Source organism: Dermochelys coriacea, chromosome 11 (genome assembly GCF_009764565.3).
Source record: "Dermochelys coriacea isolate rDerCor1 chromosome 11, rDerCor1.pri.v4, whole genome shotgun sequence".
Classification (NCBI taxonomy): domain Eukaryota; kingdom Metazoa; phylum Chordata; order Testudines; family Dermochelyidae; genus Dermochelys; species Dermochelys coriacea.
The window spans coordinates 61,561,238-61,582,807 of NC_050078.2; the positions used below are offsets into that span (position 1 = coordinate 61,561,238).

General features: G+C 40.9%; 2 protein-coding genes across 9 annotated transcripts in view; one reads left to right on the forward strand and one right to left on the reverse strand.

Annotated features, from left to right (window-relative positions):
• The window catches only part of FAM117B (family with sequence similarity 117 member B), a 131,718-nt gene that overhangs the window by 97,519 nt on the left and 12,629 nt on the right, over positions 1 to 21,570 (forward strand). For both annotated transcript variants that reach the window (XM_038422117.2, XM_043505610.1), the window contains exon 9: positions 7,393 to 7,464. The gene's annotated coding sequence lies outside the window, so the exon portion shown is untranslated. The remainder of the gene's footprint in view (positions 1 to 7,392; positions 7,465 to 21,570) is intronic.
• ICA1L (islet cell autoantigen 1 like) overlaps positions 4,695 to 21,570 on the reverse strand; it is a 63,323-nt gene continuing 46,447 nt past the window's right edge. For 2 of the 7 annotated variants that reach the window (XM_038422119.2, XM_038422120.2), the window contains 6 exons: positions 20,750 to 20,848; positions 18,329 to 18,414; positions 17,332 to 17,387; positions 10,758 to 11,015; positions 9,269 to 9,367; positions 4,695 to 6,665 (listed from right to left, as the gene is read on the reverse strand). In XM_038422119.2, coding sequence (XP_038278047.1) covers positions 6,550 to 6,665; positions 9,269 to 9,367; positions 10,758 to 11,015; positions 17,332 to 17,387; positions 18,329 to 18,414; positions 20,750 to 20,848 — 714 coding nt within the window. In that variant the 3' untranslated portion in view covers positions 4,695 to 6,549. The remainder of the gene's footprint in view (positions 6,666 to 9,268; positions 9,368 to 10,757; positions 11,016 to 17,331; positions 17,388 to 18,328; positions 18,415 to 20,749; positions 20,849 to 21,570) is intronic. The other 5 variants (XM_038422122.2, XM_043505614.1, XM_038422121.2 and 2 more) reach the window with 5 other exon arrangements.

The window sequence follows — 21,570 nt, forward strand, 5'->3', positions numbered from 1 at the left end:
TTATTCTTCTTATGGGTCAAAAGCGTAAGAACGAGAGCTGTATGAAAATCAAGTTGCTTAGGATAAATCAAATTCACTGAATTAAAAAGGGATCTCTCCTCATGACTGTTAAGAAACTGTTGATGAGATTAGGTGTTATTAGACTGATTTTGGGTGTTTTTTTTTCTGCTGAAGTAACTAAAAGACATTAAAGTTCAGAGTTGCTTTTAAAAGGCAGATTGTTACCTGTGTGACTAATGAAAAGCAGGTTACTATACTAAAATCTTTTGGGGGATTTCTCAGGCCATTGGGAGTGCTTTCAAATTTGCACGGGTTTTTAGCAGTGCATGAAGAGAAAAGAAATGGAAAGATTGATCTTGTCCAGTCAGGTTGCAAAGAAGACAGTTCTTTAATTGTTGAGACTGAGTGTTGTCTCAATATACTTAAAACAGAGAATGTAATAATTTCCTCCATTTAAATTATAATTTATTATTTGAGACGGTGAAAATAAACCTGGGGTAGGATAATGTCAGCTATGAGGAAATGTCTCAGGCCTGTCAGTTTCCCCTTGTAGGCAGACATAGTTACACAGCAAGTGATTATCAGGCCTGCAAGTATAACTCGGGCTCCCAGGCCAATGATCTGCAATAAGCGCTTTCTTCTACTCCAGGCAGTTGCTCTACAACCTTCTGAAGTGTGATTTATTAAATGCAAAAGCATCTTACGGTGTAACAGGGACTCTGTTTCAGAAACTTATGGATTTTCTCTTACATGTTGTGCAAATTAAACATCTGTGTTACTACAGTGCTTCTAACCTATAGCACAATAAGGCATTAACTACTCGATGTAACTGAATTGAGTATTATGAGTTCACTTTCTGCACGTTTTGAGTTTACTACCTGAACCCAGATGATGATCTTCAATCCCCATTGCCAAGGAACATTTGCAATGTAGCATTTAAATACTCTTGGATATTTCTATTGTGATAGCAATTCACCTTTGTAGTGTTGATTTAGTTCTCATTTATACCTCTTGAATTTTATTGATGTAAGATATAAGGCAACTTACATGTTCTTTTTTGTTTGGTTTTTAAACTGGAATTTTCCATCTGTTTTGCTTTTCTTGGATATGCTGGATTAGCTTTGTAGGTTAAGCACCTTGTATGGTGCTTATGCCTATGTTGGATGGAGACTCTACTTTTACCGTGTCTTCCCTATCTCAAAGAAACCTCCTGACCTGAGTGGATTTGGCAGATGCTTATTTCCAAATTCCCATACATCCATGTAATTGCAGGGTTCTGAGAATTGCTTATGGAACAGATCACTGACAGTACCAAAAACTTACTTTCAGTCTCTGCTTGGCCCCCAGTGTCTTTACAAAGATGCCTGTGGTGACCATAGCTAGGTTCACATCACGCACACACTTCCTGGACATCATTCTAATAAGCACCTCAATCCAGACTTCAGTGCGCAGCACCATGACTCAGATACTGGATCTATTACAAGCATGTGGCCCAGTAATAAACAGCAAAAAAGTTCCTTGATTCCTTCAACAAAGATCACTCACCTGGGAGTGGACATGGGCACTGTGGTGATGATCTACCCATCACTTGACAGGTTCCAAAAGATCCAAGATCTCTTATCCAAGTGCATGATATCATAGCTCGGTGTCTTCAGCTACTGGACTTCCTGGCATTATGCATTGGGATCACTCCATCAACAAGATCACACCTCAGATGTATCCAGACTTGCCTGCTCAAAGTATGGGACCACTCCCCAAGTGCATGATAGATCAGGTGCTGGTCCAGGTATTCTGCTCCTTAAGATGGTTCACAATTCTAGGACCCACAAGGGTCTCCCCATAGACCTTCCAGACCCTCTGCTTCTCAAAACCAATGCCAGCCTGACAGGTTGGGGACCTGAAACAGCACAAGGAATCTGATGCTGTTTCCTCTTCCCAAGGCTCCAATCTCCTGGCATTGAGAGCTATTAAACTGGACCTATGGCGGGTCCAGAGCCATATAGAGGGAAATTACATCTTAGTTCAGTCTGACAAGATGACCAGAGTCGCATACATTGCTTAACCAAGGAGGGACAAGGAGCCTGATGCTACATGCAGAAGCAATGGACATAATCAGATGTGAAGAACAATCTCTTTCTTCCTTAATAGCACTTCACATAAAAGGAGACCTGAACCAAAAAGTGGATTGGCTGAGCAGACGCAAAGTCAAAAACTTGGAATCGTGTCTGAACCAAGAAGTTTTTAACCTGATCTCGCAGAGGTTCGGTCTGCTGTCAGCCAACCTGTTAGCAAATCAAAAGGAACCCAAAAAGTCCAAAGAATTACACTTGAAAAACAGATGCTCTATCACACAAATGGCCCTAAGGTCTGGTATGCACATACCTAACCTTCCCATTGCTAGGGAAAGTATCCGGACAAAGTGGGAACAAGCTGTGATTATAGTGATAATCCCATACTGGCCAAGGAGAACCTGGTTTTATGACCCAATAGAGCTGAAACTGGAACCAACATTACAGCTACTAGTGAGACCAGACATTGTTTTCCAGGGTCCTCTTCTCCTTCCAGACCAATGTCCACTCTCAGCCTGGCTATCGAAAAAGAAGTGTTAGCAACACTCTGCCTCCATTCCAGTCATAAGAGATTTGGCTCTCATCCAGGAGAGTCTCTACACTAAAAGCTTACTCCTCCATCTGGGCCAAGGTCAGTGTCTGGTGCCAGGAGCACACTGCAGTAAAGTGCAGGGATCCCAGCTATTTCAGACTTCTGCCAAGAAGGCATGGACAAATCTTCAGCCAGGTATCAGCTCTTAGTAGTGTTGTAGTAGCAGGATCCTTGTGTTCCTCAGCAAAGAACCCCCAAGTATCCAGGTTCAAGAGTAGTGAGATTGGCCAAACTGGTGGTCAGGTCAGTCTTCCCAAAATGGGACCTACCACTGGTGTAGAAAGCCCTAATAGTTCACTGCTTCAACCCTCTGACTTCAGTATCAGCATTCTATCTCTCCATCAAAACGCATTTATTGGTCATCATTAGGTCTGCTAGGTGATTATCCCAGGTGCTTATCTATGCAGGAAACTTGCTGCATGTTCCATGATAAGGTGGTGCTGAGAACTCCACAGACACTTCTCCCCAAAGTGAACTCCCCTTTCGTTGTCTCCCAGGATATTATCTTTCCCTCATTCTGCCCAAGGCTAATGCATTCAACTGAGAAACTGTGGCACAATTTTGATGTCAGATGTAACAGAACTGTGGGAGATGCTGCTAGCAGAAAGGAAATTATTGAGTAGGGAAATTTACATTACTGTTCGTTTTCTTCCCCCACCTCAAATTGTCCTCAGGACAACTGAGAGACTGACTTGCCTTTCTGCTATTGCTTAACAGAGGAGTGGGAAAGGGCTTTCTTTCCATGTGACAAGAACAATTTCCCCTCCCCCTCATTTTTGTATTTTAATTACTCTTTCCAGAATTTCAATTAGTTTTCTATATTATCTGAAACCATCACTCCTGGAGACGTTATAGGAGCTAGAGTGGCCTTTGGGGAGTCCATTGATTGCACATTTCCCTCAACAGTTGAAAGAAATATTCAGGTGAAGTCTGCATTGCCCAAAACTCCTGAGGAAATTCTATTCCATCTGTATATATCATCTCTACACCTTTTCTCTAGTTCCCCTCCCCTCTCCCCCAGTAGAACTGCCACGTACAAGTAAGCCTTATCACTTCCCAATTCATAAGCAGTATCCAGGCCCTAGTTCCACAACCTTCTACTCCCAGCTATCAACTCTGGGCTCAGACTTCAACCATTTCCCAGTATAGCCTTGCTCTTGTTCCCCAAGCAGTGTAACAGCACTTCAAAGAGAGTTTCCCACTGGGACGCTACTTGCCTTCCCTTCCCTTCTCCTCCCTGCTGCCCCCAAATCCCTTGACGATTTTGAATAGAAGAAAGGTAGTCACCAGATCTACCTTGACCATGTAGAACTATTCTAGACCTTCCCCAATGCAATGTGTGGTAGGAACTAGGCAGGCCCCTAACAGTGTTATGTAAATTCTTGTCTCTAAGGGCTTGTCTATGCTTACTGGAGGATAAGCGCTGTGGCGATTAATGCATCAGCAGTTGATTTAGCAAGTCTCGTGAAGACCCACTAAATTGACTGCCAATTTCTCTCTCATTGACTCCTGTACTCCACCTGATCAAGAAGTGTGGCATAGTGTGGACCCCGCAGTAAGTAGATCTAAGCTACGTCAATTTGAGTTACACTATTCACGTAACTCAAATTGCGTAGCTTAGATTGACTTTTCCCTTTAGTGTAGACAAAGCCTTGGTATGCAGCAAAAGCATGTGCATCAGAAAAGGTCCTCAGCCTGCAGCCAGCACCTTGCCACAGATCAAAGACTCTTGGACTTGTTTTGATACAGAAGCACATCTGTAATGGCTAACACTTTTTGCATCCCTATTGGTGTAGATGCTTATATGAAGTATTTCAATATTAGTCTGAAAACGAACTGCTGCAAGCAAAATGGAGCTCCAGTCTAAAGTTTCTGCTTATCCTGCCAAGCACTAATATTGAATCTCATTAATTCCTACATATCAGTATTCATTTTCAAAGAACGTGACCAATTTTTGGTTTTGTTTTTCTTCATATTTTATGTCCAAATGAAATTTCTGTTTAGCAATTCAGTGTAGATTTCCATGCTGCAGCAGTGAGTGTCTATTTGAACAATGTGTTAAATGGGCTTGTAGACAGGTTTCTTCTATCCCCCGCAGCAACCTTGTTGCTGTGTCTTTGTGATCCAGAGCTGAGAGTAGCATGATTTACTAGAATTTGGGGGGTGTCAGTCACACAGGTACCAAGAATCCCCTGTCTTGCACTAAGAAGAAAATTAGGGCCTCCATTGTGGCTTGCAGAGAGCCTTGGGGAACTTGAAGGTTATGTCTTGATGAACAGCCCCATCTGTCTGGGGCTAATCTGACCCCACACCAGGTGGCTGGCTTTAGTTATGATCCTACCACTGCCAAACTGGGACGGGGGCAGATACATTCATGCACCTGAATCACACATCATCCACTCACCTAATTACAACAAGATTTACATCATACCATAATTCTGCCAATCCATTAACATTCCTCTTTAAGAAACTTGTTGAATCACAGTAAACAGCTCCCAGCAACCTGAAGAGCATGCAAACAACATGAAGGTAAAAAGATACAAACTTGCCCAACAAGATTTAATTTATAATTCAAAATAAAAAAATTAGAAATAGTTACTGTACATGTGGGGGAATGAGTTCTCCAACATGCTGCAGGTGATCATGTAATGAGGTGTTAAATCTCTCCCACTCACAAAAGGATCAAAATGTACAGGTGAGCTCTACTTGTTCCCTTTTTAACAAAATACTTATTCTATTTAACAATACAATGAAAAATTCTATCTCTACAGAAGAGTAGCTGGGTAATTCTTCTGCATCTCTACCTGGTTTATAGTTTTACAGCTTCTGTAACTGATGAATAAAATGGCTCCTTGTTAGAATAACTGCTACTCTAATGGCATATACTGTAAGCCAACTTCAGCCGTGTTCAAGTTACCACCTCTGCAGCCCCTCTGAAGTACCTGCAGTTGCAAACGAAGGCAGAATTTGGCCTGTGCTTTCTTGTCTAAGGCTAATTGAATGAATAGGCTGTGTCCTGCCCATGGTACTGACCTTTTGTGCTGCTCTGTCAGTGCAAAGTGGCTGTAAAGCCAGTTTAACCGGGTACCTAGGGATCCTCTCAGCTCTCTCACAGCTAGTCTACTGGCTCTGTCTTTCCTGGCCTACCAGAGCGGGAATAGCCTGTAAAAAATGGATGTGACTAGAATACTCCTGTGCTCTGGCCCTTGGAACCACGGGCAGCTTAGTGCAATTTAGAGTAGCTCTGAGGCTGTTCAAAGTTGTGCTGGGAGCCAAACGTGCCCATGCCTTTCCCCAGGATCAGGAAGTCACAAAGACAATGTAAAACCATCTCTGCTCCCTCCCCATTAGTCCTGCCTCATGCACAAATTGGCCAGATTTGAAGGTCTGGCCTGAGATGTGCAATCTTCCTGAAGGTTAATGAGGGTCCTGTGAAAGAGCCAAGGTACTATCTTTCCTGAAGTATTTTCTGGAAATTAACATCTTCACATTAACGTAAGGTAACTCTCTTTTGGGGAGGGAAGGGGCATGCAGGAAAGTAACTAGTTTGATCTAGCTTTGCTTGTCTTGTAATTTTGTCTTGATGAAACTGAGCCTTTTCAGTGTTGATCCTGAACAGCTCGCCATATTTTCATATAAAATTGAAAATAGCCATAAAACCAAGGCATCAAAGATAAAGTGACTTTCCTCTAATGCTCTCAACAACACTCTTAATACTTTCTCTATAGTTTGGGACTTTACTGTCTGACATTATGATTACAGTTTCAATGTTGTGTGTCTGGACTAGAATCTGAAATCCTCTCTTGAAAAGCATGAGGAAGTAAGGTTCTATATTTTAAGGCTGCTGTCGTGAGACATAATAAGAGCTTGTCCATTGGGTAACTGTAGTTAAGCATTGAGGAGTTCGTCGTCTGAGCGCCCAATGGCATCTGGATTTGAAAGGGGATCCAGGTCTGCAAACAGATTGAACCAGGCTGACATATCTTGGTTACTGCTCGCTATAGCTAGGAAAAAAAATCAAATAAAATTACATTCTTGGTTGAACTGCTCTTTGACCCAACCAGACCTTTTAAGTAATAAAATATTTAAGTTGGCCTTATCACATTTATTTAGTAAAATGAATTGGATAATTTCTATATATTCTCTTTAATCGAAGACCATAGATACTGGACTAAATTATTAACTCCATTAGCACTTCAGAACAGCTTATTAAGATAATGAAGATAAATTATTAGCTTATCTGCTATTCCACAGCATGCATGCAAGCAAATTTTCAATAAATGCACTGTAAAATGGTTTGAAGTGTTACTGAAACAGAAACCTCCATTAGTATCCCCCCAAAAAACAGTTCATAATGCAAAGATGAAAATTTAGACACAAAATCCACACCAACCTTTTCTCTGCCCCTTAAGCATATGCAGTACATGACGGGAGTGTGTCACTGTGGCAAATGTCAAATACTATGTGCTAAGAGTGTTTGTTTTTCCTCTTGAAATATAAAAAAAAGTATAGGTCCAGTTTTGTCCCTATGCCAAGTGCGTCTTAGTGTTCTGTCCTACTGCCCATCACTTTAGTATCTGATTAGCTCATTTGGATGTTGAGAGTAGGCGAAAGAAAATAGATTTGTGCCATTTTGGGCATCTTCTGAGGCACAAAGAAGGTCTGATTTTTTTTCTAAAATTTTTTTTTGTTTTTCCCCCCCCCTACTTATTTTTTACATGAGAAATTCAGGTCTTTTCTACCCTGTTTTTCCTGGAAGACATCATGGACATTTGGAGAACCAGTAAAATAACGACATCACAGGTACCAAGACTGTGAGAATGCATTCCCACATTTCCCTCCATGTGCCCAGAAGGACAGACAAGTTTTCCAACAATTCACTGGGAAAAAAATCAGAGGAGCTCAGTTTACTAAAGCACGAAACCATGGTGTAGTGGGGTGGTTACCAGCTCTGGTCCTGACAGGGCTGAGGCTCTGGGGGAAAAGCCCAGGCTGATTAAGGGAGCAGCCGCAGCTGTGGCCAGCTCAGTCAGGCCCAACCAGCCCCTATAAGAGGCTTTGAGCCAGAAGCCTAGTCAGTATCCCTCTGCCTATAGAGGGAGAAGGGTCTGCCTGCAAGGTGCCAAGCAGGACACCCAGATTGGAGCAGGGTTGGGGAAGGGCCAGAGGAGCTGGGAGCTCCGGCTGCAGGCCTGACTACTGGCCGAATAGGTGCAGGGTTGCAGAGGGGCAGCCCACGGGGAGGTGGAGGCAGCAGTTCCAAAACCCCCTTGCCTGTGATGAGTGGTGCATACACTGCAGTCTGCCGCGATACAAGGGCCTAAGTGGGGACTGAGGCGAGGTGGGGTTAGAGGGTGGGGGTTCCCTTAGGTGGGGAGACCCAGAACCTGAGAGTGTGGGGGTACTGCCAGAGGGGCAGCACCCCAGAAAAAGGGACATGGGGCCGGTAGTAAGATGGATCATCAGCCTGTAGAGGGTGCTCCAGTGGCTCGACGAGCTAATTCCCGACTACCACCATCAGGAGGTGCAGCAGGGGTGAGTCCGAAGCTTTACACATGGGATATGCTTCTAGAAGTCCTAGCCCCTCACCTGAGTGAGTACAGTACCAATGTGCACACAGTCAAGTGGACATAGTTGGGTGGGGCTTTGCAGTGTGGCCACTCAGATCTGGAGTAGGACAACCAGGGTGCTCACACCTGGCTGCCACCTGAGTTAACTCTGTAGTGAAGACATACCTTAAATAAGCAGTCTTACTGATGCACATTGAGGAGTAGAATTTAGTTCCCTTTCAAATTGTATTACAGTGAAAGGCACACTTCATTTGCATACAAATGCAACCAAGGACATTTTTTGTTTCTTTTTTTAAATCAAAACTCTGTGGGTTTTATAAATCTAACGAAACACTGGAACATTATTACATATAATGTATTTATAACTAGCATTATTTTTTTTAAAATGAAGTTATGTAAGCATTAATTTCAAATGAAACAGTAGTAAAAATTATATCATCCCTATTGAAGAAAGCTCCCTTCTTGCTCTCTGGTTGGATTAAATCTTCTCACTGTATACAACATGTAAATTCTCTAGATCAAGCGAAACATGCAGACACATGAAACTGAGAAGGGTTTGTTATACACCTGCACATGCACTGCAGTTACTGTATAAACTCTCAGCTCTCCAAGTTACTTTGGACTCTACATCTGCTGACAGCAAGACACTGGTTGATATAGCCAGTAAATTACTGAAAATATGACCATAAGGGTACAGTATCTTTTACAAGTCAGACCGCCAAATTCCAATCCCATGTTGAAAGTGTTTACATTAGTTACTGGTAAGTTGGTATTGATATGATGCTACAGTCTTTGCTGGAAGATACTAGCATCCAACTGTGAAATAAAGTACAGAAGGATAGTGTTCACAGATCCATGTGCTAAAATAATTATCCTGTTTCTATTTTAACTGCTCAGTACTGGATCTCGCTACTTTCAGAGTTATCTTGTCTCTCCCCAGCAAAGTATTCTGTTTGCAATAATAAACCAAAAATGTTACGTATGAAACACAGCTTATGAAGAAACCTCGCTTCTGCAAAGATACAGAAATAACTTGCATGTTGGTGGTATCTTTGGAGTGCTGTGTGAAGGGAATGGCTGATTACCAGGCAGTGAGTGGGTAAGAGACTGCACAGATTCTGACTGAGATGTCCAACCTTAGAGAAAAAAGTAATGGATTACTGAGCAACAACCACATACCAAAGATATTGTAAAACATCATTTGAGTGCAACATATAGATCCCACATAGAACACTCAGTGGCGGATTAATGATTTTGCTGCCTCTAGGCCCTGAAATAATTGCTGCTGTCGTGCCCCCCACCCTCAAGCAGCTCCCTGCACCAGCTCACTTGCACTCCGCCTCCACCTCCTAACCTGAGCACGCAGCCGGGTCCTGCTTCTCCCTGCCAGTGCTTATGCGCAAAACAGGTTTGCAAAGGAGGGGGGAAGAGGAGGGGAACACAGTGTGCTCAGGAAAGGGGGCGGGGATTTGGGGAAGGGGACCAATAGGGGCAGGGAGGAGGTGGGGCTGGGAGCAGAGGGCATGAACTGGCACTGGGGGAAGCTGCCTCTGGCTGCTATTATAAATTTACCGCCCCTGCAAATTTGCCGCCCTAGGCCTTGGCCTTGTTGGCCTAGGCATTAATACGCCGCTGAGAACACTGATTTTGTTGTGGTAAATGCAATTAACTATGAACTTGCACTAACACTGATAGGATTCAGACTTTTTGCTTTGGATAGCCTAAGGAAATATTAACCACCTACACTCGTGTAACTGAACACAGAATTTGCCCCAACATTTTCGTTGAATTTTCTAGAAGAAATTGGAAATTCTAGGGTAACTCAGCAATTCAGTTCAAAGTCTGTATCTGACTTTTTTACTATATTATAAAAGGCTAGAAATAAAAGGCAGAAAATATAAATATTTAAAATGTCTAAACTGTGTCTATTTTATAGATAGAATGTGTGGTCACCAAAAGTAAGGACAGTGGAGATTTTTCTCAACATATGCTATCAAGTTAGCAGATTTCACTCATATTTTGTGGCTTCAAAAGCACTATTGTATACATGACAAATTCAGGACTTGTGCAAGTTTTACCCACGTAAATGATCCTTATTCACGCAAGCAGTCCCATTGACATCATGAAGGCTATTCACATAAGGTTGGAAGATCAAGATCTACCTTAATAAATTGCAGAGCTACATGTTTCCAAATCTGAATTAACAGATTTTGAATTAACAGTCTATAAATTGCCAGACGGTAAGCACACTATTTTTGGAAAGAAGCAAAATTTTGTTATTGGAAAGGGTGATAATTTACAGATTTCCTGGCTGGATTAATTAATATTCTGAGCTTCATCACAGCAATACTTGCCCAACCTCTACTGCAATATCATTACTGCAAGAATGTTCTTTTTAGTCCCTAATATCTTTGCACCCAATTTTTTTCTGTGGAAGTTTTGCCATTATTGTCAAATGGAAGAAGCACCTGGCCTTTTGTACGAACATAAAAAGATATCTATAGTTTGAGTATTTCAGATGCTTACTACTGAAGCTTCCAGCAGCATGAAGGCCAAGGTCAAAGAGCTGTGAAGGTAGGAATCCAGATGAACTAGGCAGAGGCTCTGAATCTGTAGCAGGATTCTGTGAAAGGAGACTGATATGAGGACTCCCAAACACATTTTGACATTCCTGGACGATCTCTCCAGCACTTGCAGAATAGGGACTCAGTATGTTATCCAGGAATGATAGCTCTTTGTCAAAACCTTCTCCTTCCGAAGAATCTACCAGTAGATTGCTTAAAACTGAAGAAGGAAAGAAAATAAGTGGGAAGAGCATTTTTTGAGAAAATAATAGCATAGACCGTGGTCTTTATGATTACTACATTCCTGCTAATTTTTTTATATCAAATGAAGGGTCATATTCTGCTCTTACAACTATGTACCCATAAGTTCACTCTGACTTGTACGTCCGTTATTGAAAGCAGGATGTGGCCCAAAATATAAATTCATATTGCATGGAAGACAAGATAACAAGATAGACCCTCACATCTGCATGTGGTTTTACTGAAGTTAGTGGGTCATAAAGGGTGGTAGCTATTTTGGTGGGACATGCTCTCCCACCAATGTAGTGCTGTGTACATGAGCGCTTATGCCCCCAGAATTTATGTCACTCAGGGCAGGAGGGGGGTTCACACCGCTAAGATACGCAAATGTTGCAGACATAAGTGCTAGTGTACACGTGGCCTTCCTGTGGATGCCTTAGGCTCCAAGTGGGCAATGTGAGTCAAAGCCATTTAAGGGCATGTTACTTGCTCATGTGACCCTGGATTCCATCTTGTGCCTGTACTTTTCCACAAACTGTGCTGTGGGCTTTGTTTGAGACAGTAAAATTTCATCCACATGGGAAAGGGTATAAAGACCCTGGAAACATCTGCTTCACTTCTTTGGACTGGATTTCTAACAAGGAAGCTCTAAACAAGGACTGATGACCCCCCCAAGCTGTTTGGGTACTTTCCAGCATAGGTGCTAGCTCCATGGGTGTTCCAGGGCTGGAGCACCCACAGGGAAAAATTGGTGGGTCCTCTGCACCCACCGGCAGCTCCCCACCCCACTCTCCCACCCCAGCTCACCTCTGCCTCGTCTCCTCCCCTGAGGGCGCCACCACTCCATTTCTCCCTCCTAGCCCTTGCTGCCATGAAACAGCTGTTTCACGCGCCAAAGACTGGGAGGGAGGGGGGAAGAGGGAGAACACGGCGCTCTCAGGGAAGAGACGGGGCCGGGATGGGGATTTGGGGAGAGGTTGGGATGGGGACTTTGGGGAAGGGGTTGGAATGGGGGCAGGGGTGGGGAAGGGGTGGAGTCAGGGCGGGGCTGGGGGGCGCGAGCACCCAACGGCGCCTGGGAAAGTTGGCGCATATGCTTTCCAGAGAGACTTCTGCAAACTAGCAGTTTATTCCATCACTGCTTCAAACCTGATATAAGAACTGTGCAATCACTTGCATGTATGTGATTTCCTTAACCATTGTAACTCACTCTATTTCTTTTTCTCTTATAAATAAACTGTTAGATTTTAGTTACTAAAAGATAGGCAGCAGTGTGATTATTGGGTAAGATCTGAGTTACATACTAACCTAATTTTGTGGCTGATTTCTTGGGATCAGAAGAACCTTTACTTTGATTAAACTGGTTTTCAATAACCACTCATCATTAAGTCTAGTGTCTGGTTGGTGAAATAAGTGCTGAAATGCCAAAGATGACTGCATTTTTGACTTCTTGTTAAACAGTGTGGTGAGCCAGAAGTTTACTTTTGTTACTGGCATGGTATATCTTAGGGTTGAATAACCACCACAAGTCTGGGGTAAGTCTGTCCTGTTTCTCAGAAGTTTGTCCTGAATCTGGCATCCTCAGCTCTGACCCAGTGAGGCACAGTGACACCTTGTCTTTAAAATAACACCACACATATACCCAGAACTGAACAGGGTATTCAAGGTGACTATGTGCTATTGACTTACTGAAAATAGTATACTGCTATTGTGTGTATTTTCTCTCCTTTTTAATACATCCTAATATCCTTCTGCATTTTTTACAACAGGTCAATGAGTATTTTCATTGAGCAGTCCAAAGTGAGTACAGAGCTCTTCCTGAACAACTACAATTAATTTCTAACCCAGCAATGTGTGAGAGTAATTCAAATTGTTCCTTTCTGTGAGGGTATTACAACTCTTCAGCACCCAGAATGGGGTCTCTGTGGTCATGTTACACCACATCCCAGCTTCCCTAATGAAAGGAAGCAATACTTCTCTGCGAGGTAGAAATATAGGATGCAGAGGAAAGGGCAGTCAAGGAAAGGAGGCAAAACAACTAAACCTAGTTCTCAAAAGCACATAAAAGGCAGGTAGTCTCCTAGGAAGGTTGTTGCTGGTAGGAGACCAGTGCTTTGGACTCCCCCAAGGAATTGTTGCAGAACACGGATGTTTATTTTGCATTATAAACCTTGTTTGAATAAGTAGCCTGAGGAATTGAGGGCTTTTAGGAAGAGACTTAGTAAGTGTTGGCTTTAGAATAAATATTCAAGCCCTCTAAAATGAGGTTTTTTTTCCCCCTGTATCAAAAAGGGTCACTTGTGTGTGGGAGAACTTTGAAATTTGGCCTGGCCATTTTCCACTGTGCATTCTCTTTCACTTATCTATGCTCAATTTTTATGCCACAGTGTTGCCCAGTTGACTGACTTTATTGGGTCTCTCTCAAGTTCCTGAGTCCTTCCTTGTTTTGACTAATCTAAATAATTGTGATCTGCAATTGTTGACTGCACCATCTATTCCCTTTTCCAGATTATAAAAAAATATATTCAACGCTATTCATCCCAATATGGATCCTTGGAGTTATCCCACTTTTAACCTACTTTCATGTTGAGAATTTACCATTTCTTAGTTTCTAATCCATGACCGAACTTTACTTTTCTCCCTGTGACTACTTAGTTGCCTTAATTGTCTGTCTCTCTTGAGAAACTTTTAAGTGAACGAAGTAGGTCTTTATTTGGCTGAAAAAGCAGGAACTTGTTAGGTCTTTTTCTATACTCAGGAATTGCCCTGATTCAACAAAATGTGTAGATAGGGGGTGTTGACTCTTATGTTCGTACAAGGGCAAGCTCGAGTTTGTACCCATTGCACTAATTGAGGGCCATATAAATCCAGCCTAAGTCTGGCTGGCTTGCCCTTGCCTACACTTAGGAGTCAACTCACTGGTGCAGCTACAGAGACAGCTAAATTGGGGCTATTCCATGTGTGTAGACAATGCTTTAGAGACAGTATGGCTAGGCCTTGTAAAACAGCTTCATTTAAGTGCAGAGGAGCTGTGCAGGGGCTAGAGATTATCAGACTTGCTGCTACAGTAGAACCTCAGAGTTATGAACGCCTCAGGAATGGAGGTTGTTCGTAATTCTGAACAAAATGTTATGGTGGTTTTTTCAAAAGTTTACAACTGAACATTGACAACATAGCTTTGAAACTTTACAATATAGAAGAAAAATGCTGTTTTTAACCATTCAATTTAAATGAAACAAGCACAGAAAGAGTTTCCTTACCTTGCCAAATCTTTTTTTTAACTTTATTTTTTTAGTAGTTTACATTTAACAAAGTACTGCACTGCTTTATCCTTGGTTTTGTTTTGTTTTTTGGTCTTTGCTGTTGCCTAACTGCATACTTCCGGTTCCAAATGAGGTTTGTGGTTTACTGAGGTTTACTGTGGTTCACTGTGGTGACTCTTAGATTCTACTATATATGTTCCTTTACCTGCTACTCTTTGGCTCATATACTGTTTGGCAAAGATCCTATCAATTCACATGTAAATTCATATTTAATGTTTGTTCAATCATAATATGGTTGTTTATACTAAGCCATCTCAGGTACAGAGGTGGGATGTACAAATATTTCTAATTGAGGACATCCTGATGCTGCACTTTTAACTATTTTATTTAATCTAGGACTTTTTTTTTTTTTTTTTTTTTTTTTACTATGACTGATCCCACCAGGCCACCACATAGAGCTGATCATTCTGTAAAAGGGTCTTAAAAATAAGCTTTCATAAAAATTAGACACATTTCCAAATATCATTTTTAAAGAAAGTGTTTAATTTGATGTTAACTTTCTCCATATACTGAGATTTCTTAACTTTCTCATGGCTAAAAAGCTTAGATTCATAAAGCTTGCTCATCTGAAATTTTTTTTCTTCTGTCACAGAATAAAACCATGGGGGGAAGGCCTAAGTCTAGAGAACGATCCCAGAAAAGCTGCAAAGTAAAGGCAGCAGCACAGATGAAATTCCCGAAAGAATGGATCCAGTTAATCACTTTTTATTTTTTAAAAAGTTCATATATAAAATGTAGACAGTAAATAGTTCACTGTTGAGAAGGTTATTGTTATCCTACATTAAAAAATGAACTTTACATCTTCATAGTGTCCTTAAAAAGGATACTGATTGATTTGATTTTTAATCTCCACCGTTTTGCAATATCCTCTTAAATAATAAAAATATTTTCTGTACCCATCAGTTTTGCTTTGTTTTATATTTAGGCAAATATAGATATTTTCCTTCTATCCCCCCACCCCCCAGGTGGATTTCACCCTTTGGAATAAACAATGTGTCCCTCTTTAAGAAGCATCTACGTTTGTTTAAAAAACAAACAAAAACCAATTATCATGGCGGGTTAAGATAGTTCAACACTTCCCATTGTAACAGTTGCTTATAACTTTGCCAAATTTTAATTGTTCAGGCTGAAATTTCCCAGGCTACGTGTCTGCCTCAGCCTGAGCCTCTTGGGAAAGTTCCATCAAAAATAGTTCAACCCTTCCCAAGAATGAGATTAGGAAAAAACACATTGTTTTGCCCATTTTTCCGGTGTCCTTACTATGTATCCTCTCCGTCCACAGCCTTCCCCAACAGCTCTACCCAGAGGCCTACATAATACAATGGGCATGGTATTGCTCCTCTATTCTCCCCCCAAGCACACACACACACTCACCCAAGGCAGATTTCACACTTTGGAGTGGTACTCCCCCTTTTAAGAAGCACCTTATATTTACTTAAAAAATAAACAAAAAACAGGAAATATATGAGTGGAGTGAAAAACATTTGTTTTTGTTGCTTGCAAAAGTAGTGGCTTCCCCTCCAGTAAGAGTGGGAGATTTATTTTTAAAGATGGAATACCAATATGTAATCTATGCAGCTATTTAATAGAAACAATTTAGATTGATCTGCAGAAGTCATCAGTTAGGGCCTTCTCGTACAGTTTTAGAAAGAGCTCTACATTGAGATTTATACCGCATATGTAGTTTATAATAACCAAAGAATAAATGCCTTTGTATCTACAACCATAGAATAAACTGTGTTTAGTGCTTTTGGCTTCCTCAATTTCCTTCTAATCCATCTCCAGTGGGACTACTGCAAATGTTCCAATCCTCTGAGCAACCTTCTATTAGCTGCTGTTAAAAGTAAGAATAGAAACATAAGTGTTTTCTCAGTCTTCTTCCCAAGAATGGATCAGGTGAAAACCAAAAGTCAGATTCTTCTCTATACCTGTTCTACTCCACTGTATCACCACTAACTTTAATGGAGTTACTCTTCGTTTACAGCAGTGTAAGAAGAGGATCAGACACAGGGACTGCAAATTACCCTGATCCAAGACTGGCAATAGTCAGTCTTGGATGAGGAAGTTACTCACCTTATGCAGTAACGATGGTTCTTTGGGATGAGTGTCCTGATGGGTGCTCCGCTGTAGATGTATCTGCATCCCTGCGATGCTGATCAGAAAACTTGGGTAGCAGTGTCAATTCAGCCTGAGCATGTGCCACCCCATCACGCTTTGCCATGAGGCTAACCAGTGCTGCGTGGGTGAACCCTCCTCAGTTCCTTTCATACTGCAGAGTCATTGACAAGAACTCCAAAGCAGAGGGAAGAAGGGTGGGTCATGGAGCACCCTTAGGAGGACACATCTTGAAGAACCATTGTTACTGTAAAAGGTGAGTAACTTCCTCTTCTTCTTTGAGTAGTGTCCCTATGGGTACTCCACTGTAGGTGACTCCCAAGCAGTACGCCGCACTGGAGGCTAGGGCTTCTGAGTTGAGTCTAGTATAGATGATAGCTCCTCTGGATGTCGCTATGATCACATTACATATGATGGAATTATCTGGGTTTTGCGTTGCTTTTTTATAAACCTAGGGAACTCATCCTTAGAGCACAGTCCATCGTATGTACTGAATGGGACTTCAGTCCTATGGAAATAATAGTATCATAATGTATATGCACAAGGATGCTGAAGTAAGGTTGTACAGGCATATAGTTTGTATGTGTGTGCTGTAGCTCACGAAAGCTTATGCTCAAATAAATTTGTTCATCTCTAAGGTGCCACAAGTACTCATTTTCTTTTTGCGAATACAGAGTAACTACTACTGCTACTCTGAAACCTTTTTAAAGATATAATACATAAGATCAGAACTATAAAATATACATTGGTGTGTGGCAAGCTAATGGTTTTATAGGCATGAATTTGGAGTGACTTCATTATTTGTCACACAATCAAATTACCTGAAATCCAAAATTATATATATATATAAAATCTTACCTGCTTCACTTTCCAAATGGATAGAAGTTTCCTCATCCAACAAATTTAACCTGATTCTAAAACCAAAGAGAATTGGTCAGATTGAGGACTAAGATGCAAGATGTGTTGAAATGTTAGTGGCTCAATGCTAAAGAGAGAATTAAGGCCTACTTTTCCTCTCGCTAATGTTGGTTTTACATTTATGATTTCAGTGAGGCAGTTCTGGCTTTACACTGGTATAAATGAGAGGAAAATCTGGCCCCTTGTCTCCAAAATGTATACAGCTAAAGCCAGATCTTGAAAAGACTGAACTCCCTTAATTCCCAATAAGTGTTCAGCACTTTTATAAACTATACCATTTATTAAGTGCCTAACTATTGATTTAGAAGCCTAACATTATAGGCAGTCACTTTCAGACCATCCTGGCCTGTGTTCATTTTGTATTTTTCCTTTTTAAATTGAATTCTCTGTGCTTGATGAACTTAAGGTAATGGAAACTGATCAAGACAATGAAGTGAGAAAATGGTATAAACTGATATATAGAGAGTAACTCATATGAGCTAATATCTATTTACTATATCTGTTTTGTTTTTATTAAGATGGCAATAGGTTCTAAAACATGTTACACATTGACACATTTCTTATAAACGATTGTGTAACTTTGGCAAAGTTGTCTAACATTTTTTGTTTAACATATATAAATTAATAAACAAGTTATCATCAAAGAAGGTCTAATCTTGCTAAGAACACTGACTACAAACAATTATTTTAACCTAACAAGGTGAGATGTGTTTTTGGTGGAGGGGAAAAAAAACAGAAATAAAAAAATCAAGAAAATGCCAAAGTGGAAAAAGAATGAAAAGGGTTATAAAATGCAAGTTGGAGAAGAAAGTAAGTGTATATATTATTATTTCTGAATACTAGAAAGCAGAGACCCTCTTCCTAATACCCACACCAAACATGTTCAACATGTGTTTTTAATCCTCTACAATTTCACATCATTTTTCTTCCTGCTTACTTATCAAGGTTTGCACTGATGGTGTCTTTCTCTATCTTCTCTTTATGTTCTTCAGTGGGATTGTTTAGGGAAGGCTCCTGCAGTTGCTGAGAAGTGGAGAAAATATATTTTAAGAGAGGAAACTGATATCTACAAATTCACCTCTCCAGTCTAATGATTTGATCACAGTAATCTGTGTAGCATAACTTTTCTCTCAATTACCTGATTGTAACAATCATTTTTTGTAATTAAGAAATTCTGGTTACACTTTAGGATACTGTGACTGTAGTTACACTGTAATATTACAGATGCACTAAAATGTTGGTAATACTTTATATAAAAGTATAAAAGAAAAGGAGTACTTGTGGCACCTTAGAGACTAACAAATTTATTAGAGCATAAGCTTTCGTGAGCTACAGCTCACTTCATCGGATGCATTTGGTGGAAAAAACAGAGGGGAGATTGATATACACACACAGAGAACATGAAACAATGGGTTTATCATACACACTGTAAGGAGAGTGATCACTTAAGATAAGCCATCACCAGCAGCGGGGGGGGGGGGGGGGAGGAGGAAAACCTTTCATGGTGACAAGCAAGGTAGGCTATTTCCAGCAGTTAACAAGAATATCTGAGGAACAGTGGTGGGTGGGGTGGGGGGGGGGGGAGAAATAACATGGGGAAATAGTTTTACTTTGTGTAATGACTCATCCATTCCCAGTCTCTATTCAAGCCTAAGTTAATTGTATCCAGTTTGCAAATTAATTCCAATTCAGCAGTCTCTCGTTGGAGTCTGTTTTTGAAGCTTTTTTGTTGAAGGATAGCCACTCTTAGGTCTGTGATCGAGTGACCAGAGAGATTGAAGTGTTCTCCAACTGGTTTTTGAATGTTATAATTCTTGACGTCTGATTTGTGTCCATTCATTCTTTTACGTAGAGACTGTCCAGTTTGACCAATGTACATGGCAGAGGGGCATTGCTGGCACATGATGGCATATATCACATTGGTAGATGCGCAGGTGAACGAGCCTCTGATAGTGTGGCTGATGTGATTAGGCCCTATGATGGTGTCCCCTGAATAGATATGTGGACAGAGTTGGCAACAGGCTTTGTTGCAAGGATAGGTTCCTGGGTTGGTGGTTCTGTTGTGTGGTGTGTGGTTGCTGGTGAGTATTTGCTTCAGATTGGGGGGCTGTCTGTAAGCAAGGACTGGCCTGTCTCCCAAGATCTGTGAGAGTAATGGGTCGTCCTTCAGGATAAGTTGTAGATCCTTGATGATGCGTTGGAGAGGTTTTAGTTGGGGGCTGAAGGTGATGGCTAGTGGCGTTCTGTTATTTTCTTTGTTGGGCCTGTCCTATAGTAGGTGACTTCTGGGTACTCTTCCAGTTGGAGAACACTTCAATCTCCCTGGTCACTCGGTTACAGACCTAAGAGTGGCTATCCTTCAACAAAAAAGCTTCAAAAACAGACTCCAACGAGAGACTGCTGAATTGGAATTAATTTGCAAACTGGATACAATTAACTTAGGCTTGAATAGAGACTGGGAATGGATGAGTCATTACACAAAGTAAAACTATTTCCCCATGGTATTTCTCCCCCCCCCCCCACCCCCCACTGTTCCTCAGATATTCTTGTTAACTGCTGGAAATAGCCTACCTTGCTTGTCACCATGAAAGGTTTTCCTCCTTTCCCCCCCGCTGCTGCTGGTGATGGCTTATCTTAAGTGATCACTCTCCTTACAGTGTGTATGATAAACCCATTGTTTCATGTTCTCTGTGTGTGTATATCAATCTCCCCTCTGTTTTTTCCACCAAATGCATCCGATGAAGTGAGCTGTAGCTCACGAAAGCTTATGCTCTAATAAATTTGTTAGTCTCTAAGGTGCCACAAGTACTCCTTTTCTTTTTGCGAATACAGACTAACATGGCTGCAACTCTGAAACTTTATATAAAGATTCCATTTATAAATGATTTATATAAAGATTAATAGATATTTTAGGCATGTTCCAGACATAAGTAGTATGTGTTATAGAGGATTATGAGCACATCATTAGACAGAGTTATAAGTCATGGATAGTAATAAGCGATCTGTTGGGCTCTATAATACTCTAATAGTTAACCATTTATTAAAATATCACTTATTTATTAACCCCTTATATATTCCATTTTTATAAATGGAACCTTAATATAAAGTGAGACCACAGGGTTTTTTGTTTTTTCTTTGTTTTTTAAATAAAAATTAGATAAATTAACAACTTTTATTTATCCATTTGACAAACTTGCAAAATGAGCATGGGGAAAGGACTTGTTTGTGCCAAACTTGTCAGTAGTTTAATTCTAGGCAAATATATTTCAATGATTATTTGAATCTGAAATTTACTTCTCCAAAAAAAATTTTCTTTTCAAGAACCTTGTATCTTACAGAAATAACATGAAAACTTCACCTCAAATGCAACACAATGATATGGGTGGACACCTATGAACTCCTCATGGATTTTGGACATCAGTCCTGCTGTCTTCTTGCAGAAGTGCAAAAGGGTTATCTGAGAAGGAAAAAGTCAAAGGAGACATTACACAGACGTACCTCTGACAGCTATTTATATCATCGTTTTCCTGTCTCCTTTGACATAAGCAATTTCTAAACAAATTGGGAGTTCTTCCCAATCCTGAATCTCCCATTTCAGTAAGAATGACGTGTAAGGGATGTTTCAAGATGGAAACATGTAACTCTATCCTCCCAGCCATCTGTTCATAGGACTTTGTATGTTCCACAGAGGGAAGAATTGCTGCTGAAACTACAGGCTTTTCTTCCAGATATTGCTGTGGAGAGGACAGGACATAGAGAAAATAGAAAAGTTCACTAGGGTGAAGGAGCACAGAATCTTCTTTTGAGAGAAAGATTGGAAAGGAGGATTTCTCTCTGTCCACAATATCTTTTGGAACAATTTTGCAAAACCCCTTCTGCCATTTTTTTTATTTAAACAAGGATGAAAATATATATTAATATGGACATTCTCCTCTTAACAAGAAGCCCAAAAACGTGCAAGATTCTTCATTTTGAGGGTTCCTGCCAGAAGCATGCTTACTTGTGAAACGCTCAAGTGCCAGTACATTTGCAGTGAGCAGTAACCTAGGGCTGGACAGGAGGGACTCGAGACTCACTGATTTTTCAGCCTGTGGAGTTAGACAGAGTGTAGCAGTGAAAAGGATTGATATTGGATGGGGGAAGATTTATCCAAACAGTTTTTCCTGGTTTGGGTTCAGT